Here is a 25,460-nt window from a genome sequence, read left to right as displayed (position 1 = left end):
CCCAGTGTAACATTTCTCCCTCCTTCCTCTCCACCACTATCATGTCCAACAATTCTTTCTTCCTTTCCCTATATACATCATCTTCCTTTCCCTCTCATGCCACACACCTATTTCCAACAATTCTCCATTCCTTTTCCCTCCCCCACCGGCAGCATTTTTTTTCTCTCCCTTCCCACTACTCCACCTGTGCAGCATCTCTCTTTTCTTCCTTTCCTAACCCCCCAGCCCAGCCCGTGCATTTGTACGTCCCAACCCTCTCACAGTATGTGCAGAATGTCTTTCCTAACCCCCCGAGCATGTCCTCCCTGCCTTCCCAACTCCCTATCCCCAGCCTCTCCCCATCAAACCTCTGCACCTAGCCACCCTCCCTCCCTCACTCTTTCTGCACCCTGCCCCATCCTCTTACCTCCTCTGGCCTGGTGGTCCAGAGGTGCAGCAGGCAGGAGTGAGCTTTCCACACTCCTACCCGCTGCTAACCCAGTCAGTCATGGCTAGTTTCTTCTGCCACTGAGCAGCAATGAGCAGGAGTGTGCTTTGGCGCTCAGGTTCGGCGTTCAGCGGTTTCTTTGATTGGCTCCCATGAATTCTTGGCGATTCATGAGAATTTGTGGGAGCCAATCAAAGAATTCACTGAGTGCTGAGCAGGAGCTAAGCGTGCTCCTGCTCGTTGACGCTCAGCAGCAGAAGAAACTAGCTGCGATCGACCAGGTTAGAAGCGGGCAGGAGTGCGGAAAGTTTGCTCCTGCCCCCTGCACCTCTGGACCACCTGGGATAAAAGTGGTACATAAAATTGGCAATTTGGGGGAGGCCTCGGCCCCTGTGGCTTCCCCCGTTCCGATGCTTATGAGTAATTATATACAAGTTCATATTATATACAGAGCCACAGAAATAACAGACAGAGGCAGGTGGAAGATCCAAAAGGGAGAAATATACTGATGGGAATGAGCCATGAGTAAACTGAGGTACTGGTACATCTGAGAGAGTAGAATGAGAGTCCTCCAGTCGCTGCATGGATCTCTCTTGGTGCAAACGGCCAGATGTGAACTCTTGGTGGGAAAAGGGAAATGACAAACCCCCGAACAACAGCGTTATATTTGGTTGTGGCAGCAGTGTTTCTACCTGTGATGACTTAGGGGCAAAGCACCATATGGATGGGGGGTTCCTCTTTGTCTCTGTCTATCTCACTTTTAAAATACTTTGAGTAACTTCTGGGCTAGTGCTTGGGGGGAGTGATTGTGGAATGCAAGGAGTGTGAATGTTGTTTTTTCTTTCTGTTCATTTTTAGTATTAGGGATTATGTAGGGGGGGATTCTTTTGATTCATTTGCCTGTATTTTGTATACTGAAAACCAATGGCTGAGCGGCTGGCCATAACACACCTGGACATTGCAGCTGGGAGCCGATTTGCAGCTGGATTGCTCTTCTTTTTCTGTATCTGCACTGTTGCATTGGCTTGTTGCACTGTTGTACTTGTGGTTGTGTTGTGGTTGTAATGCTTGACCAATAAAGATATTTTTTTAAAAAAGAATGGGAGGGAAAAAACCCTCTTGTGTTTGGAAGTCCATGCATCTGAGGAGGACTGGGAGACCAAGACAGACTTGTACACCTAAAGAAGGGGTGGAGAATAGTTTGGAAGAAGCACCAAGTGGTAAGGGTATGGAGGAGAGGGGTTGTGCCAAGGAAAATCACCCCTGCCAAAGGTGCCAACATACACTGACTATAACCACATCAGTCTTCCTGACAATTTGACTAAGTATAAACTGTTAAATACAATAAATTTCACCTTAGTCTTAAGTGTGATTTAATAGTTTTATTTACAAATCTTTATAATGGATTCTTCCAACATGTAAAAACTTCACCACACTGCCATGGGTATTTATGAAAATGAAAGTTAGAGACTGTATAAACCAGGTAAAGATGTGAATTAAAAGATCAAAATCTCCACAGAACAACTCTTTGCTTATGCAACATTAGAGAACGTGATAACACCTCAAAATATAAAACGCCACTTACGGAAATATCTACTGTACCTGAATATTTGAGCTACTACTGAAAGGTGTGATCTATTTTTATGAAATCACCAGCAGCCTAATAGCATTATCTACACTATGCAGTCATGTGAGACAGTGAGCCCATGCAGCAGCTCAGAGATTAGATTATTAACAAAATATATTAAAAATTCAATGTCATAGTATACAAAAAAACCCAAACAAACAAACACAAAACCCTATATACATCAGGGAGTCCTCAGTATAAAGTATGGAATGAAGAGAGATTATCTTAGGATGTGCGACATGGAAAGCTGTTAAATAATGGATCAGTCCTCGAGTGTCATCAGACAGCATCTGGGCCATCTTTTGCTTCTGCTCCTTACTGTTTTTTGCCTCCTTCCCCTCCCAAGGCAGGTGCCCAAGTCTCTCTCTTTTGTGCTCTGGCTAATATGGATGGGACCGGGTCTCTTTGGCAGCTGGCAATGCCAGGCATGGAGCTTCAATGTGCAGCTCCTCTCTCTGAACAGGAAGCAGAGCACTACCTCAGAATTCGCATCTACCGAGAGTTCAACTCTCTGTATTCATCAAAGCTACTTCCATCCCCAGCCTGGGTTCTCTTTTCATGCTTTCCCATCACAATCAGTTTTCTTCTGTTTTCACCATCATTTTCACTGAAGAAAACTGCCCGACATCCAGGGACAGCTAAAATTTCTCTCATCCCTTTTATTCGAGGACATTCTGTTCTCTGCAGGCTTCCTTCAGTCCTCATGCTCCGTAGGAAGGAGTCGATGAGCCAAATTCAGAAGCTGCTTTCTCCTCTCCCCTTGAAGAGACTCAACAGCTCATCTTTGAGCTGCTGACAAATGCTCAGGGTATCAGGCACTGGCCACAGTGAGTGCACCGACTTCCTCCAGGCACACAGAGGGTTAAAGGAAGGCTGCAGGACTCTGACAGCATTTTCTTCAGCTTCTAACTAGGTTGTTACAATTCAGCTGCAGGGAATCCACATGCTTTAGTGATCTTGACTTTTGTTTTACATCGACTATTCCAGCTGCAGCTTTTATATTCTGTACTGAAGCTTTTGGGAACTTCCTGACACTTATGGCTGTTATCTGTATATGGTGAGGAGAGGAAGGGTTTCTTTACATGCCCAATGCAGGTTCATGACCTATCCATCCTCTGCTTATTGTTCTGTTTCAGACATTTGACAGGTAGAAATTTAGGCTGCTTTTCAAATCTTTGCAAACCGTAACTCTGTTTGTCCCCTGGCAATATCCAAAATAACCTCTGGATTGCAGTACATTTCGGGAAATGTAACATCTTCTAGCAGCTTAGCATAACTCATGAATTCTTCTCTTAAGTGATAGTTTCCTAAGTGGCACTGCCCACGAAGCAGCTCTCTAATATAATAATTTTGTAGGTAATAGAGGGAGATAACCAAAGTTTCCATTGGCATTTCCTGCCACTCTACCAAACGCTTCAGAACAACATTGAAACTCTCAGAAATGTTTGTCATTATTCCATTGCCAGGTTCAGAAACTAAGTACTCTTTTAATACCCAGGCTCCAGCATATTGCACTATGCTGTTGAGCAAGTTACTCTGAAAATACTGTACAAATGGTTGGCTCCATTTTCCCTGTTGTTCTCTCAGCTTTTCTTCAAAACATTCTTTGGAATCTGACCATAGAAGATCTGCAACGCTTGTCATGTAAAACTCAATTTCATCCATTGAGCCCCCTTGCTCTGTAACCCATACATTGATGTGTTGCCTTATATGGTTCCAACAGATCACTCTTTTAGCAGTTGGGAACACCTGATCGATTGATTGAATGGCGGTTTCCTCATGAGATGCAATTACAATTCTTTCTGTACACAGTTTTGGGCAGTGTCTCAAAATCATAATGAAAAACAACCAGTGATTGAGTTCTTTCTTAGCTTTATGCAACATGAATGCAAGTGGGACAATGGGACTCTCTTTAAAAAATCCATGCAGAAAAACCAGAGTTGAGATATAATAGTCACCGAGTTTAAATGTTGTATCATAGGACATCAATACTGGAATATCATTTGTTTGAGAGGCTAGGTCTTCAAAGATTTTACACATTTCTCTATGACCCGCCATGACCACAACTTCAGGCAGAAGAGAATAAAGCCAAACAAAATCATCCAAGAGGAAACTGTGCTCCTCTGCACTGTTCAAGTCATCTAAAATTGCCTGATTCTTTCTTTTTTGGGCTTTTTTAGCATTTCTGACTTGCTGAACATCTCGAGGCAACATCACAGATGTTTTATTACCTTCAGAACAAAGCTTCTGAAAAATTTGGATGGGTTTTCCCTGTTCCTTTTTCATACTTAGAAGGACTGATGGTGGGCTTCGAATGTGGAACTTCCCCAAATTCTTCTTTCGATTACCATGGATCTGCATCTGGATGTCTGGAACTTTACCAAGGTATTGAATTAAAACAAGAGTACTATCAACTTTTAGGAGTCGGTAACTGTACCTAAAGAAGTTGCCTGCACCATTTTCAGATTTAACTTGGTGGTACATCTTTAGAAGTTTGGGGTTTTTTTTGGGCCATCGACGTACACCTTGATGTATCCATAGATACTGATCTGCTCGCCAGTCCTCTTTTTTGTCTGCACATTCAGCATAAGAAAATAAAAAGACTTGCCCTGGTCTAGGATTGACTGGAGGAATCTTGATGGCTTTTGAGAGATCAGGATTTCTTAATATATTTAATGCCTCTTCTACTGTATACATCAATTCTTTACATGCATATACTGCCATGATGTTCTTTTTTCTACGAATTATCCTAAAAATAAATAAAAGATAAAGCATTAATATGGGAAAACATTTAAAAATATCATTGTCATCATTTTTCAGATATTTTATACACACTGTCTATTCTTAGCCAGAATTGTTTGACAGATTCTTTGTCAAAGTTTATGGGGCACAGATATACTGATGGTTTAAAAAAATAGAAATCAAGATTTCTCTGTATTTTTAAAGAAAAAAATAGCCCTATATATTAAAGCAATGAGAATTCCATTTAAAACCCATATAAGCAGTTATTCATCTATTACAAATAAAATCAAATGTGCCATCACCTGAAAGCAAAAGTTGAACATGTGCCAGAGAAAATGAGAAGTGAAATTTACCCCCTCTTCTATTAAAACTGTGACAGCAGTTTCTAGTGCTGGGAGCTGCGCTGAATGGCCTGCACTGCTCCCGATGTTCATTGAGTTCCTATGAGCGTCGGGAGCAGCGTGGGCCATTCAGCGCGGCTCTCCGCGTTAGAAGCTGCTATCGCTATTTTGTAAAAGAGGAGGTTAGTGTGTTTATTATAAATAACCAATAATATATCAAATTAATATTTAACCTGAGATACGGCCTTTCAGTTGTTATAGTGTTTTGGCATTAAAGATCTTACAGCAGTATACTTAAATATATGTCTTTCTCATTTCATGCAAAAAAAAAAATTCATGCAAACTACAATTTTTGCTTTCAGATAACAATTCAGCAAAGATACTTGCTTGTAGCAGGTGTTCTCCGAGGACAGCAGGCATATATTCTCACATATGGGCGACATCATCCATGGAACCTGGTAGAGCCACTACCAACAGCACTGTCACTTTAAATATTTTGACAGTGCCCATACTGCATGTGTGCTAATACCTTCCCACCCGACGTTGTAGGCCATCAGTTCAGTAAAAAGACTAAGGTCCTGACTGGCTCTGATGCTTAAGGCCCCCCTATCGGGGAGGAACCTTAAGCACCAGAGCCAATGAGGGCCTTAGGCCCCTCCTAGTGCATCCCAGGATGCACTGGGAAGGGGAAGGCTCATCATTTTGAAGAAGTGGGCTGGCCATCCAGAGGGAGTGGGCATCCCTCCAACCGTCCTTCGACTTGAAGTTACCGGGGAGGGGGGGAGAGGGGGTTGCTGAGGGACTCTACTGGCCTGCTGGCAGGAGGGAGTGGACACCCCTCCTGTCATCCTTTGATTTAAAGGTACAGGAGCAGGGGACCTGGCGGTAGGAGGAAGTGGGCATCCCTCCTGCCAAAGCACGGGGGTGTATGAAGGGGTCCAGGCAGATCCGGGCAACGGCAACTGAGGCAGAAGAGAGTGGACATCCTTCATGCTAATCATGGGACATTAAAGAGCCCTGGGGGGCATCAGTGGAAGGGAGGGAAGAATAGAGGTTCCCTTTATTTTAATTTGTGGGCAGGAGGGGATTTTTTTGTGGTGGGGTCTGAACTGTCAAGCTTTACTTTCCTGTCAGTGCCTAAGCCTAATCAGTGCTCAGGCATACTGACCGGAAAGTAAGGCTATGAGAGCTCAGACCCTGCCGGAAAATTTTGCCCGCAAATGGAGTACAAGGTTAGAAAATCACCCAGGGTAATCATTTTAATATTAATGACCTCACTGTAATTCCATTTTAATATTAATGACCTCATTGTACTACATTTGCATGGCAGAATCAGAATCTGCCAGGAAGCTTGGAAAAAAACAGTGAGCCATTCTTCGGATGGTAAAATACTGGCACACTAAACCAACTGAAACCAGTTTAGCTACCATTGTTAAAGACTTTTGAGAACCCAGCCTCTAGTCCTTAGTGAAGTGCATAATTTGGTGCAGAAGGTAATGGTGCTGGGGCCACTTGATAATACATAGTGATAAACAATGATCATAACAAGATCAGATTTGATATAATCTCTGGAGTAAGTGTATATATGAAACCAATACAATAGCATTTAACATTGAAAAACACCTTAGCAGAGCAACAGCAAAGGTCAAAAATTTATATCAGTTGTGGATGTTATTATAAAATACCATCCTGGAAGCCCAGATCAGATATATTCCATGTACACGCCTCCCTCCTTATTCGCGGTTCTGACTATTCGTGGTTTTTGGTGCCGGGACCCCTCCCCCCAGTGAATCAGGCTTACCTGGTGGTCTAGCAGTGATGCAGGGCAGGAGCGATCCTCCTACACTCCTGCCCATGCAGAGCCCTCATCGAAAATGGCTGCTGTAAGTTCCTGTGGTCTCACAAGACTACAACGGGAACTCACAGCAGCCATTTTTGATGAGGGCTCTGCACAGGGCAGGAGTGTAGGAAGATCGATCCTGCTCTAGGTCACCGCTAGACCACCAGGTAAAGTCCGGATCGCAGAAGGAAGGCAGGAGGGAGGTGGGGGTGAGTCAGAGTCAGCCCAAATGTTATTCGCGAATTTTCCATATTCGCAGGCTGGCTCTGCCCCTAACCCCCGCAAATACGGAGGGAGGAGTGTATTAGAAAAGGAAGAAGGAAAGTCAAATGACAGCTGGCCTGGTTAACAAGTGAGACGAAAGAAGCTATTAGATCTAAAAGAAAATCCTTCAGAAAGTGGAAGTAGGATCCGACTGAAAATAATAGGAAACAGCATAAGGAATGCCAAGTCACTTGCAAGGCGCTGATAAGGAAGGCAAAGAGAGACCTTGAAAAAAAGATTGTACTAGAGGTAAAACACACATACGGTCTCTTTTACAAAGCCGCACTAGCGGCTGCTCTGCACTAACGGCCCCGAAGCCCATAGAGAATTAAAGGGCTTCGGGGCTCTTTCTGTGTGGCTTTGTAAAAGAGGCCGATAGTAAAAACTTATTAGGTATATTAAAAGCAAGAAGCTGGTAAAAGAATCAGCTAGAACGCTAGATGACCGAGGGAGTAAAAGGGGCATACAGAGAAGACAAGGTCATTTGGAGAGGTTAAATAAATTCTTTGCTTTGGTCTTCATTGAGGAAAATGTGGGGGAGATACTAGTGCTAGAAATGGTATTCAATGTAGAGAGTTGCGCAGGGACAGAAATCCCACCCATCCCCGCCAGGATCTTCTCCGTCCTCACCCGTCCCCGTCAGGATCCTCTCTGTCCCCACCCATCCCCGCAAGGAATTACCTCCATCCCCGCCCGTCCCCATAAAAAGCAGCAATTACTTCTGACAGGATCAACAATTCCACAGTTTCTTTTGTGTTTGCGCTGCTGTTTTCCTTGTGGAATCTCTTTGGTGGAACCCTTTTTGTTTTCTGTTCAGGTAATTAATTTATAACTCCCTCTTTCACTAAGGCTGACGTGTCCATTATATTATATGGACGAACCCTGCTTCCAAAGCCTTCCATCCCCGTGGGAGTCCCGTTGGCTAGAGGGGGGGTCCCCGTGGGAGTCCCGTGGGTTAGGGGGGATTCCCGCGGGACCCCCGTGATTCCCGCGATCCCCGTTCCCAAACAGACCTCTAATTCAATGCTGATGAGTCTGAGAAACTGAAACAAATCTCTCTAAAACTGGACGATGTAACAGGACAATTTGACAAATTGAAAAGTAACAAATCACAAGGACCAGATGGTATACATCCTAGAGTACTGACAGAATTGAAAATTAAACTTGCAGAGCTATTGTTAGAAATTAGTAATTTATCTTTGGTAATATATAGAAATAAAACAAACACATAAAAGAAGGTAATACCTTTTTTACTGGATTAACTCAGTGTATTTTATGATTAGTTTTCAAAAATTAACCCCTTCTTCAGAACAGAAATAAGAAAATGCTGACAAATATCCGCATATATAAGGGAAATATTTTGTAACAGTTTCACAGGAAGAGGGTGGGGAGGGTGTGTATGTAGGAGACAGAGAGGTGACAAAACAATTTAAATTTCTTTGTAGTGTGAAAGGAAGCCAAGGTCTTTAAGTCCTGTCTAGTAGGTATCAATATATTTCATCATTTTAAATTCTTGGATTGTCTTAAAATTTCCTTTTTAGTATTCTCATCATAAAATCATTGGTGCAGTGGTCAGTTTTTCCAAAGTGTTGTCCATTTGAAGTATAACAGTCCATCTAAGGACGGCAATGGAAACTTGCCATTTTTTAATCATTTTAACCTATTTTACAAAGTACCAGACTATTTATTTTTTGTTCCCCTCCCTTTTATTTTGATCCTTCTCCCTCTCTTTCTCATTATACAAATGTATTTCTACCCTTTTCCATTTTGTATAGGTATGTTAATGTTTGTCTGTGCGTTTGATTGTTTGTAATATTTATTGTAATTTGTTTTTAACTCAAGTCCTTTGTATTCTTTGTTTTTATATTATGTAAAACCGCTTTGAATTTTGATAAGGCAGTATATCAAATTTTTAAATAAACCTGAAACCTGAAACATCCTGGTTAGCATTGCAATTTCTTAATATGATACAGTGGCACTTTTGCGACATATTTTTTTTTTTTCAATTATCTTTATTAACAATTGCAAAGGAACAGACAACCATGAGCAGAACAAGCAGAAAACAAAGCATCCAGAAACAGTACTGGAGATAATGACAACAAAGAGTGCTCAATACCAACCCCCCATGGGTGAATGCCCATCACAATTGACATTTTGAGATATCAACCCCCTCCAGACAGACACACCCAAACCCCAAGCCTACACCACAAACCACAACAAACACTCCGCACTCGAATCACCAGACAGTCATACTCCCAAAAGCCCACTCCCACACACACACAGATGCAGCTACCCAGGAAATGCAAAAGCAGAAAGACAAAAGAAACGAGAAGAAAAATCAAGGGGAGAATGCCGTGCTCCCTATCTCCATACTGGAACAGACCTGCAACGCTCGCTGCCACAGATCTCGATAGCAGCGGTGAGTCAGAGTCCCAGAGCTAGGGACCCGGAGAAGCTCGTAGCGTCCCACCTCTACCAAACGAGCCCTCCATTGCGGAAAGGATGCCACAGAATCATCCACCCAATGCTGCAACAGGAGCTTTTTTACCACCAAGACAGCCATGTAGAGAACCCTGCGTTGGGAAAGCGTGAGCCCCCCTTCAATCAAATCACGTTGATCTCCCAGGAGCAGAAAACCATACGTCCAAGGCACAGCTCTCTGGAGAATGCGCTCCAAAAAAGGGAGAACCTGCAGCCATAATGCAGAGGAAGGGCATTCCAAAAAAATGGTGGGTAAGGGTGCCTAAGGAACGATTGCATTTGGTGCACACTGTTTCCTCCCAAAGCCCCATACGAGCTCCCTGAGCCCGAGAAATATAAGCCCAGTGCAAAATTTTAAATTGCATTTCCCTAAAATCCGTGGAACCTCCCAAGGCGTACACAGTGGCAAAAAGATCCAAAAAGGCCTTACAGTCCAAGGTAGTGCCAAGCTCCGAGTGCCATTGGGACGTCAGTCGATCAATAGGGCCCAGATCCGATGCATTCTTCAGGATCCGATACCAGGTAGATAAACTATTTGAGGCCGGAGTTACCTGAAAAAACTGGACATCCAAGGGACCACAGAGCCAAGCAGCCCCCCAACGACGGTCAAGGGACAAGTAATAATGCCGTGCCTGAAGGTAAGCCCAGAAGTGAGTCCTAGGCAGTTGCCAATGCGTTTGCAGCTGGTGCAAAAGAAGGAAAATGACCCCCCCCCCCCACTGAAAGGATATCCCAGAGAGTTCTACCCCCTCTCTGCTCTCACTGCCGAAACCAAGCATGACCCACTCCCGGGGAAAAATCAGCATTGCCATACAGCTGTAACAATAGGGAAGCTGTCGGGATCTTCCCCTGCCGTCTCCTCCACCACCGCCACGCACACCGCATCAGGAGAAGATACGCAAACTTAGCCCCACCACCCGGTACAGCCGACAGCGGAACATGCAGAAGAGACAGGACTGAATGTGGGGCACACCACGACTCTACCCAGTCCTGGGAAGAGAATTTGTAACAGCCCGACCATCCCTCATGAATAAAGCGAAACAGAGCGGCGACATTATAATATCTAAGATCTGGGAGACTCAAACCACCCCTATATTTATCCAGAGCCAAGGTGGCATAGCTAATCCTGGCCCACTTATGACGCCAAATGAAGGAGGAGATGAGCGAACGAAACAGACGCACATCTTTAGCAGTATCCCAAAGCGGCACCGCCTGCAACGGATACAAAATTTTAGGGAGAAGGACCATCTTAGTCAAAACCACCCGACCCGAAATACCCAGCAGAAGGTCTCTCCATTTATCACACAATTTCTGAATCTCCTCCAAATGACGGGTCACATTAGAGCGGTACAGAAGCTTGAGGTCCGGACTTAAGTATACACCAAGGTAACGCATCAGCCCCGTCACCGGGGGAATCTCAAGACTCGCATGCCATGGCTCCATCCTAGTGGACCGCAAGGGGAGAAGTTCAGACTTATCACAATTAACACGCAAACCAGAAAGATCTCCAAAGGAACGGACCAGAGCAAGGACCCGCCCAAGATCCTGCCGGATCCAGATAAAGGAGGATATCATCCGCAAAGAGGTTAATACGACTCTCCATACCCCCCATGCGGATGCCCTGAATAGTCGGATCCCCCCGAACCCGAGCAGCCAGTGGTTCAATAGCTAACACGAAAAGTAATGGGGACAACGGGCAGCCCTGTCTCGTCCCCCGTCCCAAAGCAAACGGTTCAGTAAATTGACCAAAAGTCTGGCCTGCGGCTGAATATACAAGCTACGGATCCATTGATGAATAGACCCCTCCAGGCCAAACTGACGCAGAACCCAGAAGAGATATTGCCACGAGATACTATCAAATGCCTTTTCCATGTCCAGGCCGACAATAGCCGATTCGCCCTCAAGGCCACATCTGGAATGAAGGGCCATCAAAGCCCGGACCAGATTCATTGACGCATAACGGCCCGGCACAAAGCCAGCCTGATCCTCATGGACCAAAAGTGGCAAAAAGGCATTCAATCTACTCGCCAAGAGTGTGGCAAAAAGTTTAGCATCCTGATTAAGGAGGGAAATAGGCCGATAAGAACCCACCTGGGCTGGGTCCTTGCCAGGCTTAGGCAACAGTACGACATGGGCCATATTAGGGGGTCCCCAATCCCCGATTCTCAGAGAGCGCGTTAAACGCCCCCGCCAGCGCAAGAGAGATCTGATCCGACAGAATCTTGTAATACTCAGAGCCAAAGCCATCCGGGCCCAGCGCCTTAGTCAGTTTAAGCCTCTTAATACCAAGCTGTACTTCGTCTGAACTAAAAGGGGCATTCAGTTGTTCCAACTGATCTGCTGTCAGCCGAGAGAGCTGGAGCCCCTGAAAGAAAGCATCCCTATCCGCGTCCGAGAACGATCTAGCAGCATACAGAAATTCATAAAAGTGAACGAATTGTGTGTAGCAAGTACCCTTCGGGTCCCTGATGGACAGAATAACCTGCCGAGTGCGCGGAGGCCAGACCAAATTCGCCAACAGTCTCCCCGTCTTACCCCCCCAGGCATACAACTTATACCGCTGGAAATAAATATCCCGAGAAGTCCGTTGCATCAAGATGGTATCTATCTGCCGCCGGACGTCCAGCAAGCGAGTTTCGTCAGTCGCCGAAAGAGAAGCACTATGCCTGACCCGCAACTGTCGAAGCTCCCCCGATAGAGTCAGTAACTCCGCATCCAATGCCTTCCTCTTGCGAGAAAGATAAGCAATAATGAACCCCCGCAGAACCGCCTTCGAAGCCTCCCAATAAGTCACTGGGTGAACATCCTCAGTTTTATTATGAGAACTATACTCCAACCACTGTTCTCGAAGATATTTATGAAAATCAAGATCTTTATAAAGGTAACACGGAAATTTCCAACGACGTTCCTCGGGTTCCGGCGCAAACCGTAGTTCCATGACAACCGGCGCATGATCTGACAAGGGAACCTCTTCTATAGTGATCCCAGACACCCTGGGGAGCAGAGAGGGCGAGAGCAACAGATAATCCAACCTAGCATATACATTGTGGGGGTGGGAATAAAAGGTATAAGTGCGTTCTGTGGGATGCAGAATCCTCCAAATGTCCAACAACTGCAACTGGCTAAGTAGAAAATTTACCCCCTTGGCTCCGTGATCCCCCGCCCCCTTCTTTGCCGGACAGCAGTCCAGAGCGGGATCCACAGTGATGTTGAAGTCTCCCCCTATCAACGGTTGGTAATCAGGATACATGGCTATCTTGGCAAGCAAGGCTGAAAAGAATTTATGATTATACACATTAGGAGCATACAGATTACACAACAACCACTTATGCCCCCACAGTTCCCCCAAGATGAGTACATATCGGCCATCCTGGTCCTGGAGAACTTTATGAGTATGGAAGGGCAATTGTTTATGGATAAGGATGGCCACCCCCTGCTTCTGGGTTCCAAAGGAAGACGAGCAGACCTCGCCCACCCAATCCCTCCGCAGCTTAAGGTGCTCCGCAGCGGAAAGGTGGGTTTCTTGCACAAAGGCTATATCAGTCCCCCTCCTTTGGAACCAGTTCAAGATCTTCTTTCTCTTAATAGGAGAGTGAATCCCATCCACATTTAGGGTAGCGACAGTCAACTTAGTCATTGGGAAAAAATTCCCCTGGTGAAACTACAAGAGACAATGAAATACTAAAGACAGGCAGCCCCCCAGCTAGGCCACCCATCCAAGGACACAGAAACCTGAACCCTCTAAGAGGGAGCACAAAGCAAGGAATCAGATACATCCACCCCCAGGAACGCTGCACCCTCCCGCACTCAACCCATTCAGCTATCCATTCACACAACATCCATACCAACCCACAAGCAAACACAACATCCTCTCCCCTACCCCCCACCCCAACCACTCCCTCTCCCCCCTTCCTCCAAATCCTTCCCCCCAGAGAGAAACAGCCCCAGAGCCATTCCCAAAGCCCCCAATACAAAAGAGTAGAAGGAAGGATTAACCCGCCCCCTCCCCCAGAGGAAGCCTTCCCCCGAGGCACCCCCAAAAACCCCACCCCGAACAAAAAGGAAAAAATAATAATAAAAACAACAGTGAACTGCGCTCCCAAAAACAGGAGCAACCCAAAATCTTCTACTGAGTTTTCCCTGACCCAGAGTCCCCCATAGTATTTAAACAGTCAAAGATGCAACGAAGAAAGGCAATTCCCGCTGAAGAGAAAACAGCTCTCAGGCAATCCAGGCTGAAAAGACAGCAGCATCCAGGGGGGTGGAATGGAACCAGGGATCCGGGGAAAACAGCCCCACCCTCAGGACCGACAGCAGGAAGGGCACAGCCAAAACCCCAGGCCCCCCCACCCCCGGGTCCCGCAATGCACCCCCTCTCCAGTCAGCAGAAGCCAGACCGCAAAACCTCATGTAGCAGGAGTCCCAGCAGTCAGTGTCAAACAGTACTCACACTACGAGAAGGCCCCGGAGACCACGTGCTGAATGCAGATTGCCGCAGCCAAACAAATCAACCCTCCAGATCCGCTGCAGGGGCTCCCCCGTTGAGACTCGCCAGCAAGGAATCCAAATATTTCTGGGCTGTCGTTCGATCTGGGAATGTATGGGGCTTCCCTTCCCGCCACACCCGCAGGGATGCCGGATAAACGAATGCAAGCGCACTCCACGCCAATGAAACGCTGTGCACAGGGGCGCCATTTCTCGGCGGAGGGAAGCCACGTGGGGAGAAAAATCGTTGAACAGCAGGAATTTCCTCCTGTCATAGTCCAGCTGACCTGCCTTCCTATAAGCCTGGAGGATGAGCTCCTTCTCCCTCCAATTAAGGTATTTTGCAATCGCTGCTCGGGGACGGTTGTTATCCCCCGAACGTTGCCCCAGTCTATGTGCCCGCTCACACAGGAAGCCAGCCGCCGGCGGCTCAAGACCCAGCTGTGTCAGGAGCCAAACTTGAAAGAAATTATACAAATCCTGCTCTGCCTGGAGCTCCGGGAGGCCCACCACCTGTAAATTGTTGTGCCGCTGGCGATTTTCCTGATCATCCAGGCGGCTGGTCAGGGTGGCCACCTGAGCCTGCAATGCCAGCACGCTAGTGCGGTCTTGTAGCGCTGCATCCTCCCCGTCTGAAATGCGCTGTTCAACCGCTGCAATGCGGGTAGAATGGGACTCAAATCTCTCCGTAAAGCCCTCCACAGCTGATTGCAGTTTATGCAGACGATCTTCCAGGGCCGCTGTTACCATGCGTGAGATTTATTGAGCCCACTCCCCCCACTGTGCCGGTGCCGAAATGGGAGTCGGGGACGCCGCCATCTTAGACCCAGGCAAGGCCAACTTGTGCTCAGGTGTCTTCGCCAATCTTACCGGCATTCCGGTTCCAAGCGAGCTCGCAAGATATCCCCCGCGTGCTCATAGCCTTAGCCAAAGGTCCGGTGTTAGCAAAAACAGCCAGTCAGTGTTTTAAAGGGAGTTAAGCCGATTTTAGGAGACCCGAGGTCAGAGAGCTCAGAAATGCATGTCCTATCAAGCCAGACTCATCACGTGACCCCCCACTTTTGCAACATATTATTCAACGCATATTCTATCACACAGTTTTATGAGGCTGAAGTCTGTATTCAAAGTCTCATTGGACATTGAGAAGTAACAATGTTTCTAATAAGTTTATTATGCTGTAATATTAATATTTTATGTAAATGCATCATCTACTATGCATAATTGTAGCTTTAAAAATGAATAAAGAAGTTTTTTTAAAAAAGAAAAAAAAACTCAATATGTTAGGGCTTGATGAGATTTGATTTTGTAAAAGTGGAAAACTAAGTTTATTTTAAATAGTACAGTACTTGGTTCAATTATCATTTGTTAAATTTTGGGGGGTGTTGTTTTTAGTTCATTGTTTAAAAGAAATGGGATAAAATAAGTTTATTCATATCCATATGAAAAGTATATTTAATGAAATGAAAGATCATTTTGCCTTGGAATTTGTTTAATTAATTAATCATCTAATGCTATATAACTTTCTAGTATCCATAATTATTAGTACTTAATGCTATTAAGGTTACTGGGTTTTGAGGATATCTCTTTACAATATTTACATAAATTTTTGAATGAATTTGTCATCAAGTAATCATCTAATGCTATATAACTCGTTAGTATCCATTAATTATTAGCACTTAATTTAATTAAGGTCATGGGTTTTGAGGATATCTCTTTATAATATTTACATAAATTCCTGAATGAAAAGGGTTTTAGGGGTAGGTTAGGGTGATTATAATGATTACTATGATCTAAGTAATTATAGAAATTTTATGTGGGAGGGATATAATAACTAATTCATGGTTGTTACTATAGAAATGGGGTACCGTATAATTGATAAGTTTTTCTAATACTATAGTTATTAAAGGTAAAATTGTTGAAATGTTGGTATATGCATATATGCAGTCAGAATATATAATAGGGGGCAGGGGAGGGGGGAGGGGTTTATTTTATTATGGGATGTTGGATGTGTGATGCATATTTAATGTTTAAAAGAGGAGAATTTTGGGAACATTTATTAAGATACCAGTTTATTGAAGTACTGTAAATGATTTTTAAACTTTATTCTTTAAATGTTAATGGGCTTAATCATCCTGTTAAAAGAAAGAAAACTCTTAATTTCTTAAAGAAACAAAATGCTGATATTTATTATATTCAGGAAACTCATTTATCTGGAATTGAATCATTAGAATTAGAGGGAGGGTGGGTGAAACACTGTTTTTATGCTCCTGCTGTGGGAAAGAAGGCTGGGGTGGCTATTTTAGTGAATAGGAAATGTTCAGCAAGGTTTGAGTTAATTTCTGCAGATATCTCAGGAAGGTGGATCCATGTGAACATGAGCTGTGGGAAAGATACTTTGGCGCTATTTAATGTGTATGCTCCTAATTCGAATCAAATGGAATTTTTAAAAAACTCTTCAACAGTTGATTCTGCCACTGGCTGCTTCTAATTTGGTTGTGGCTGGGGATTTCAAAGCTATTATGGATTCGTTATTGGATAAAAAAAACCTAGTAGAATATTAAAATCATTAGGTTTAGATAATTTGGTTCAATCCTGTGGAATGAAGGATATTTGCAGGATCCTTCATTTTAATGCTCAGGAATTTTCCATTTGCTCCCAAGTTCACAAATCATTTTCACATATAGATTATATTTTTGTTTCAGATAAGTTAGTTCAGCGGGTCACAAGAGCCACCATTGATCCAATTATTTTGTCAGATCATGGGGGAGTTTGGATTGATTTTCAAATGGCTGATCAAGATTCTAATAGGCCTGTTTGGAGATTCAGTAATACATTGCTTGCAGATGCAAACTTTATTGAAGAACTTCAATTAAAAATAAATGAATACTTTCAAATGAATGTCTCAGAGGAAATCTCTTTAGAAACTTTATGGGATGCTTTTAAAGCTACCATGAGAGGGAAAATTATTTCATTTTCGGCTCATGTAAGGAAAAAATTAAAACTGGAATTTTCTGATTTGGAACAAAAGATTAGGAACTTAGAGCTACAATTGGCCTCAAAGTGGGAACAAAATACTTTACAGGCTCTCTTAAAAGCTAAATACAAGTATAATGAGATTTCCTCTCAAATGGCTAGGAAAGAATTGTTTTCTTAGCAGGCTTTATTTTATGGAAACTCAAATAAAGCAGGAAGAATATTGGCTAATTATCTTAAGGCAAAAAAAAAAGAAAAGTAAAAATTATGGCTATTACAGATGAGAAGGGGATAACTCAAACTCAGAGTGAAAATATTTTAAATCAGTTTTTAAAATACTATACAGCTTTATATTCTTCTGAGCTTTATTCAGATAAAGAACTGGATGGGTTAGAATTTTTAAAATTAATTCACGAACCTAAAATTCCTGAGCATATAAAAAAAAATTTCTGGAAATGCCAATTTCACTTAAAGAAGTACAAACAGCATTGGGGTCCCTTAGAGTTGGATCCGCTCCAGGTGGGGATGGTTTCACTGTAGAGTTTTATATGGCATTTCAACATACCCTTTTACCTCATCTATTACAAACATATCAAGCTCAACTTATTAAAGGTTGTATTACAGGTACTATGGCAGAATCTTTAACTATAGTTTTGCCAAAGCCAAATAAAGATCCTACGTTGGTTTCAAATTACAGGCCTATCTCTTTGATAAATGTTGATGGAAAACTTCTGGCTAAGTTGTTGGCTTTACATTTGGCTAAGGCTCTCCCTCATATTGGGATGCACCAAACAGGGTTTGTTGCTCATAGGCATTCATCACACACCACCAGGTTGGCTTTCCATATGTTTAATTTAACAAAAGCCATGGAAGATCCGGCTTTCTCTGTATCCTTGGATGCAGAGAAGGCCTTTGATCGGGTGGAATGGACCTTTATGTATCAAGCAATGGATTGGTTCTGGATTCATTCAAATGATTCAAATATTGTATAGCTCCCCCTTTGCTAGATTATATATTAATAATAATTTTTCAGAGCGTTTTTGTTTAGAGATGAAAGTTAGACAAGGTTGTCCATTATCTCCTTTGTTATATGATATTGTACTGGAACCCTTGTTATTGGCTATTCAACAATCAAAGGAGGTTCAGGGTATTCCTTATTCAGGTCGGGAATATAAAGTCTCTGCATATGCAGATGATATTTTGCTTCATTTGAGGATTCCTGAAACTACCATTCCACATTTACTGGATTTGACTGATAAATTTGGAAAATTTTTAGGCTATAAGATAAATTGGAGTAAACCATAGATTCTTGTGTTAAATGTCCATTGTCAAAAAGGATTATTTGATTTGTTCCCTTTTCTGTGGAGAGAAGAGGGTATTAAATATTTAGGAATTTGGAGACAATGAAAGTAAATGAAAAATCTTTGTTGCTAAAGGTCACAGAAATGTGTGAGCAGTGGAACCCATTACATCTTTCTTGGTGGGGGAGAATTCAAATGGCCAAAATGATGATTTTACCTGTGGTTTGTTACCAAATGGGTATGTTGCCAGGTTTTTTGGGGGGGCCTTTTTATAAAAAATTGAACAGTATACTGACAAAATTTATTTGGCAGGGTAAAATGTCAAGAATTGCTTTAGTATCTTACAAAGATCAATTGCGGCAGGTGGGGTAAATTTTCCTAATTTTTACAGATATCATCAATCCTATATTATGCGTCAGGGTATGTACTAGATCCTCTCAGATCTCATGGAAAATCTCCCAGATTGGTTATGGTTGGAATGGCAACTCATGTCACCATTGAGATTGAGTCATGTGTTAAGTATCAAGATGTCCAGGTTATACAAGGATAATAGAATACTAGTAGATACATGGAAAACATTAAAATGTGTGAATAATTTAACACCTATCCCAATTCCTAAATCAACTTATCAAACTCTATGGCTGAACTCCAAGATTCAAATTGGCAGATTTAAAGTCATCTGGAAATACTGGATGAAGGCGGGTATACGTACTTTGGATGATGTTATTTCTGATGGTAAGCTGCTTGGTTTTTCACAATTGCAACACAAATTTGGTCTTAATAAATCATAAAATTATAAATGGTTGCAGTTGAAGCAAGCTATTCAGGTGGGGTTCCCTGAATGGAAAAAGCTTAGTAATCAGTATAGTCTGCCGTTCTTATGTTTTCAGGTGGATTTCCTGGGACACCAGGCCGCTCAGTGGTATAAATTAATATCTGAATTTTTAAATAAGAAACCAAAGACTGGTTTGGAGCATTGAGATTAAACATCAAATTACTGCGTCTCAATGGCCACGAATTTGGGCTTGGAGGATGAGATGTACAGCGTCAGCATCTATGAGACAAACTTGGTTTTTCTTATTACATAGAGCAGTTTGGACCCCAGTTCGTTTACAGAAATTAGATAGCTCCAAGTCTAATAGATGCTGGCACTGTCATTTCGAAGCTGGGACATTGGATCATTTACTATTCTATTATCCATTGATACTTAGCTTTTGGAAATCCATTTGGGGCCAAGTAAATAACTTACTGGAAAATCCGGTGGCGTTATCATATGACACGGTATTATTTGGTACATCAATGAGGGCTAAGAGCCAAATATCTTCTAGTAATAATAAATTGTTGCTTATTATGACAGGGATTGCCATACAACAAATTATGAAAAATTGGGATCGATTGAATTATAACTTCTGGTGGAATTCACTATGCCATGTTTTTAAAATGTAAAGGTTACTAGCCATACAGCAGGGGCATTCCCAGAAATGTAAGGATGTTTGGGAGCCATTAACAACTTATTGTGCAGAATGAAGAGTATTTTCCCATTTGTATACACATGTCCAGGATAGGGAAGATGGGTGGGGATATTTGATGTTTTCTTATGTTCAAGAACAATGGTTATATATAAAGAGGGGGAGGGATATAAGATGTGAAGTACACGTTGTTGAAAATATTAAGTGATGCTAAAGTGTAAAGTGATTGTAATGTATTTTGCACTTATTGAAAGTTTTAAAATGAATAAAGATATTTAAAAAAACCCAACAACAAAAAAACCTGTGAATTTGTGTCTGCAAGAGAGAGAAACTTAGAAACATGATGGCAGATAAAGGCCGAATGGCCCATCCATATCTCCTTCTCTCTCTAAGAGATCTCACTTGCCTGTCCCTCGCTTTCTTGGATTCAGTCTTTGTCTCTACCACTTCTACTAGACTATTCCACATATCTACTATCCTTTCAGTAAAAACAAAATATTTCCTTAAATTACTCCTGAGCCTCTTAACTTTATCCCATGTCCTCTCTCTCTCTGGAGTCTAGCGTTTCCTTTCAATTGAAAGAGACTCGCTTCATGCATATTTATGTTACATAGGTATTTAAAAGTCTCTATCATATTTCCCATCTCCCGCCTTGCCTCTAAAGTATACAAACTGAGATATTTAAGCCTGCCCGTGTACTCTATGACATAGACCACCAACCATTTCAGTAGCCTTCCTTTAGACTGATTCCACTCTGTTTATATCTTTTATAAAATATGCAGAGTTGAGTAAAAGATCTTAGCCTCATTCCTTTACAAAATTGATATACACAGAATCAACCCCTTACCACTTAAGTGTTAAGTTTATATACCTGCACAAGGAGCTAAGTGTGAGAAGGAAGGGGCAAGCAGTAAAAATGAAACCTTTTGAGCACAATACTCCACAAGTCTTGGGATCTTTGCGAGTATAGCCTGAGCTTTATCATTTTATTCTCTCCTTGGTGGAGAAAACCTATAAATGGCAGCAGGCCATAAGAGAGACCCAGTTTGGGAATATTTTAATGAAGTTCCTCTACCTATGGGTAAGGCAAGCATGACTACAAAATGCAAACACAGTAATGCAAGGCCTGGTGGCGCAAATGAATCATTGCAAAAACTGCAGTGGTGATGTACAAGATGTCAAGTCTTTAATTGAACAATCATAAAAAATGAATATAATCATATAACAGTTTGTATCCAAAAGGACTGATGAACCTGGATCTGACACGGTCCGTGTTTTGAAGAAACACTCCTTCCTCAGGGGTCCTAATTGGTATCGTAAGCAGGAAACCTGATGGATAACAACTGGAATCGGCTAAAAAAATGAATATATATGTGTGTCTATAATTATCAATGTACAGCCAAACAATCTGTAAGCGCTCCTATGCAGTGCAGGATAAAAGAGGAAGCGATAAAGCAGGAAAGCTTGTTTTTCTTTTCCAAATAATGAACAAACAAGAAGATGAAGATGTAGTGAGCTACAGAAGACAGTATTTTAAGTTTATCATGTGTAGATCTGGCTGATAGTCTTAGTTTTGTTTTTAAAGATATTGGCCCAGATTCTATAACCTTAAAAGCGGCAGGCGATTGCATGTCAATCATGCAACGGCGCCAGGTATAAAATCATACCTCCGGCAAAGGTAGGCACCAGAAATGTAGGCTAGAGTTTACCTGGCCTACATTTCTGCCGCCTACCTATGATGTGAATCGCACCTCCATAGGTGCTTTATGCCACCTAATGCCACTTCTGGCATTTGCCAGGCCCATAGTGGCATTGGACAGCCTAAACACCTACAGAGGTGCAATTCTGGTGATGTTAGTCACCTTGAAACTTAGTTTAAAATGCTGTTTCAACGGCATTTTTTAAATTAAGTTTGGGTGCCTACCTGTGCTTAAAAAACTGGCACCGTTTAGAAAATTCAGGTCATTATGTTTGATCACATCAGTCAACAAGGATGTTTAAACAAATACAAGAATGCATATGCAGAATAGGTATATAGAAAATACAGTAAAAATAAAATACTATAATGTCATAGTTAACTAAAACAATTTAAATTAAGATGATTATTTTTCTCCTTTCAATAAAGTACAGCAGTAAAGTTGTCCAAATATAAATGATTAACCTATTAAAGTGGAGCTAATTATGAAATTAATTATGAAATCATTGCAATGCGAGTTGAATTATCTGTGTATTTCTAATAGTATAACCAAACCAGTAATTTTTTGGTATAACTACAAAACTAATTTGAAAACTTTTTTTTTTTTAAATTAAAAAAAGACAACAAAAACCAAACCTTCATCTGTTTATCTTACTGGCGTATCTGTAGAAAACCATAATTTATATCAATTCTTTCTGACTAGTTATTTAAATCGATTTGATTTAAATCAAATCCACCCTGCTACTGAAATAATTAAACTTGCTGATGACACAGAATTGTTCAGAGTTGTTAAATTTCAAAGGATTGTGAAAAACTGTAAGAAGATCTTGTGAGACTGGACATCACAATGGCAGATAATGTTTAATGTTTGACTGTATGTATATATATATATATATATATATATATATATATATTCTTAATGTATGTTAAAGAGGAATACTTATAAACTGTAAAGATGGTGAAGGTTTTTTTAATATTAATTTCGGATTTATTGTTATGTTTGATGCTTACTGAAAATGTAATTTATTTATGACATTATAGAATATGAATGAATTTTTGTGTCATGTAGGGATTTAAGGAAAAAGCTATTTGAAATATCTCTAATGAATTTATTAGAATATATTGGTTGATTGATGAATTATATTTATATATAATTTTTAAGAATACTAAGTTAAGGTGTCCAGAGGTAATTATATTTTTAAGTTATATTTGTATATCATTTATTGAGAAATTTGAAATAGGAGGTGTCATGTATTTTATTTAATTTCTATGTGAAGGAACAAAAACAAAACAAAAGAGGATTTTTAAGATTTTCAAGGAAGGGGTGTTAGAAACTTGCCTGTTATGGTGTTTTCAAGTTATCATAAGTTTGAGTTGGTGGGAATATGGGTGGGAAAAGGGTGAGGATATGGGGATTTATTAAATCAGACAATGAATACTAAATTAAGGGAAGAGGAAAGAGGAAATAATAGGAAGAGAGGAATATTAATGAAAAGGTTACAATATAATAATTTGTTCAGGTATATGAATTTAGTAATAATTTTTTAAATGGAGGTTAAAATATATTCACTTAATGTAAATGGCCTCAACCATCCTATAAAAAGGAAAAAAACACACTTTTTCTAAAACAGCAGAATTCTGACATTTGTTTTATCCAAGAGACCCACCTGTCTGATATTGAATCTAAAAATTTAAAATGTGATTGGATAAAGCATTGTTTTTTTGCGCCAGCTATAGGAAAAAAAAAGCAGGAGTAGCAATTCTAATTCATAAAAAGTGTAATGCTTCATTTAAAATGAAAAATGCAGACCCATTAGGAAGATGGGTACATGTGGACATGATAATGGGAAATACCACCTTGGCATTTTTCAATGTATATGCACCTAATTCGAATCAAATTGAATTTTTTAAAAACCTTCAGCAATTATTAATACCACTAGCTGCTTCTAATTTGGTTGTGGCTGGGGATTTCAATGCTATTATAGATCCGATTTTGGATAAAAAACCTAGTAGATGTATGAAATCATTAGGGTTAGATAATTTGGTACAAAATTGTGTTGTACATGATATATGGAGAATATTTCATTTTAATGATCGGGAATTTTCTTTTTGTTCCCAGGTTCATAAATCTTTTTCTAGAATAGATTATTTATTTGTTTCAAATTCCTTAGTTCAACAAGTAACGCAAGCTTCAATTGATCCAATCATTCTATCTGATCATGGAGGGGTATGGATCAAAATAAATTTAATTTATTAATAAATTTAATGATTAATAAATTAATATGGAAATTTGATAATACATTGCTTGCCAGATCCCAATTTTGTTGAGAGAATTAAGTCAAAAATTAATGAATACTTTCAATTTAATAATACTGCAGATGTCTCTATAGAAACAATTTGGGATGCATTCAAAGCTACCATAAGAGGACAAATTATTTCCTTTTCAACATTTAATAAGAAACAAATTTAAAAAACAATTCTCTAATTTGGAAAAGAAATAGAGATTAGAATCAAATTTAATGAATAAGTGGGATAATTCTACTTTACAAGATTTATTAAAAATTAAAGGACAATATAATGAGATTTCTTCTAAAATGGTAAGAAAAGCCTTATTCTCTCAACAAACAATGTATTATGGAAATTCGAATAAGGCGGGAAGATTATTGGCGAATTATTTAAAAGTAAAAAAAGAAGAACAAAAATAGGGATGATAAAAGATGAAAAAGGAAATGCATCTTCTCAAACGGATGTAATTATAAAACAGTTTTTGAAATTTTTTAAGTCCCTGTATTCTTCTGAGCCTTATTCAGAGAAGGAAAATGCAGGGTTAGAATTTTTAAAGTTTATTAAAGGACCAAAAATTCCTGATCATATAAAAGAAAGTTTAGAGAAGCCTATATCATTAAAAGAATTGCAAGCAGCATTGGGATCCCTTAGAATTGGATCCCCTCCAGGTGGTGATGGTTTCACAGTAGAATTTTACATATCTTTTCAAATTACCATTTTACCTTATCTATTAAATTTGTATCAAACACAATTAAATAATGGCAGTATTAAAGGAACTATGGCAGAATCAGTTACTATAGTTTTGCCTAAGCCAAATAAAGATCCCACATTGGTTTCAAACTATAGACCTATTTCTTTAATAAATGTAGATGCGAAAATTTTGGCTAAAACATTAGCTTTTGCGTTTAGCTAAGGCTCTTCCCCATTTCATTGGTATGTGTCAGACTGTATTTGTAGCTCATAGACATTCTTCTAACAACACTAGATTGGCCTTACATATGTTGAATCTATCCAAAGATATTAAGGATCCAGCCTTCTGTGTTTCGTTAGATGCTGAAAAAGCTTTTGATCGAGTGGAATGGTCCTTTATGTATCAAGCAATGGAATGGTTTGGAATTGGATCAGGATTCATACAAATGATTCAAACATTGTATAACTCACCTGTTGCAAGATTATATATTAATAATAATTTTTCAGAGAGATTTAATTTGCGGAGGGGGGTTAGACAAGGTTGTCCATTATCTCCTTTGCTTTTTGATATAGTTTTAGAACCCTTGTTATTAGCAATTCAGCAATCAAAGGAGATTCAGGGTATTCCTCATAGAGATCAAGAATATAAGATCTCTGCTTATGCAGATGATATTTTGCTTTATTTGAGGAATCCTGAAACAATGATTCCAAGTTTACTCAATTTGATGAATGATTTTGGAAAATTTTCAGGATATAAAATAAATTGGAGTAAATCAGAAGTCCTTCCACTCAATGTTTACTGTACAAAAGGATTATTTGATACATTTTCATTTGTTTG

General features: G+C 40.8%; 1 protein-coding gene across 7 annotated transcripts in view; it reads right to left on the bottom strand.

The window, feature by feature from the left end:
• Positions 1 to 1,794: 1,794 nt before the first annotated feature.
• The window catches only part of YARS2 (tyrosyl-tRNA synthetase 2), a 136,439-nt gene continuing 112,773 nt past the window's right edge, over positions 1,795 to 25,460 (bottom strand). For all 7 annotated transcript variants that reach the window (XR_004536724.1, XM_033917549.1, XM_033917521.1 and 4 more), the window contains one exon: positions 1,795 to 4,803. Coding sequence is in view for 6 of the 7 variants with exons in the window: in XM_033917549.1 (XP_033773440.1) it covers positions 3,222 to 4,778 (1,557 nt within the window). In the remaining variant the exon portion in view is untranslated. The remainder of the gene's footprint in view (positions 4,804 to 25,460) is intronic.

The sequence above is a fragment of the Geotrypetes seraphini genome, chromosome 1, assembly GCF_902459505.1.
Source record: "Geotrypetes seraphini chromosome 1, aGeoSer1.1, whole genome shotgun sequence".
Lineage (NCBI taxonomy): Eukaryota > Metazoa > Chordata > Amphibia > Gymnophiona > Dermophiidae > Geotrypetes > Geotrypetes seraphini.
The sequence above is the reverse complement of the archived record's forward strand: the minus strand, read 5'-3'. Positions and strand labels throughout refer to the sequence as shown.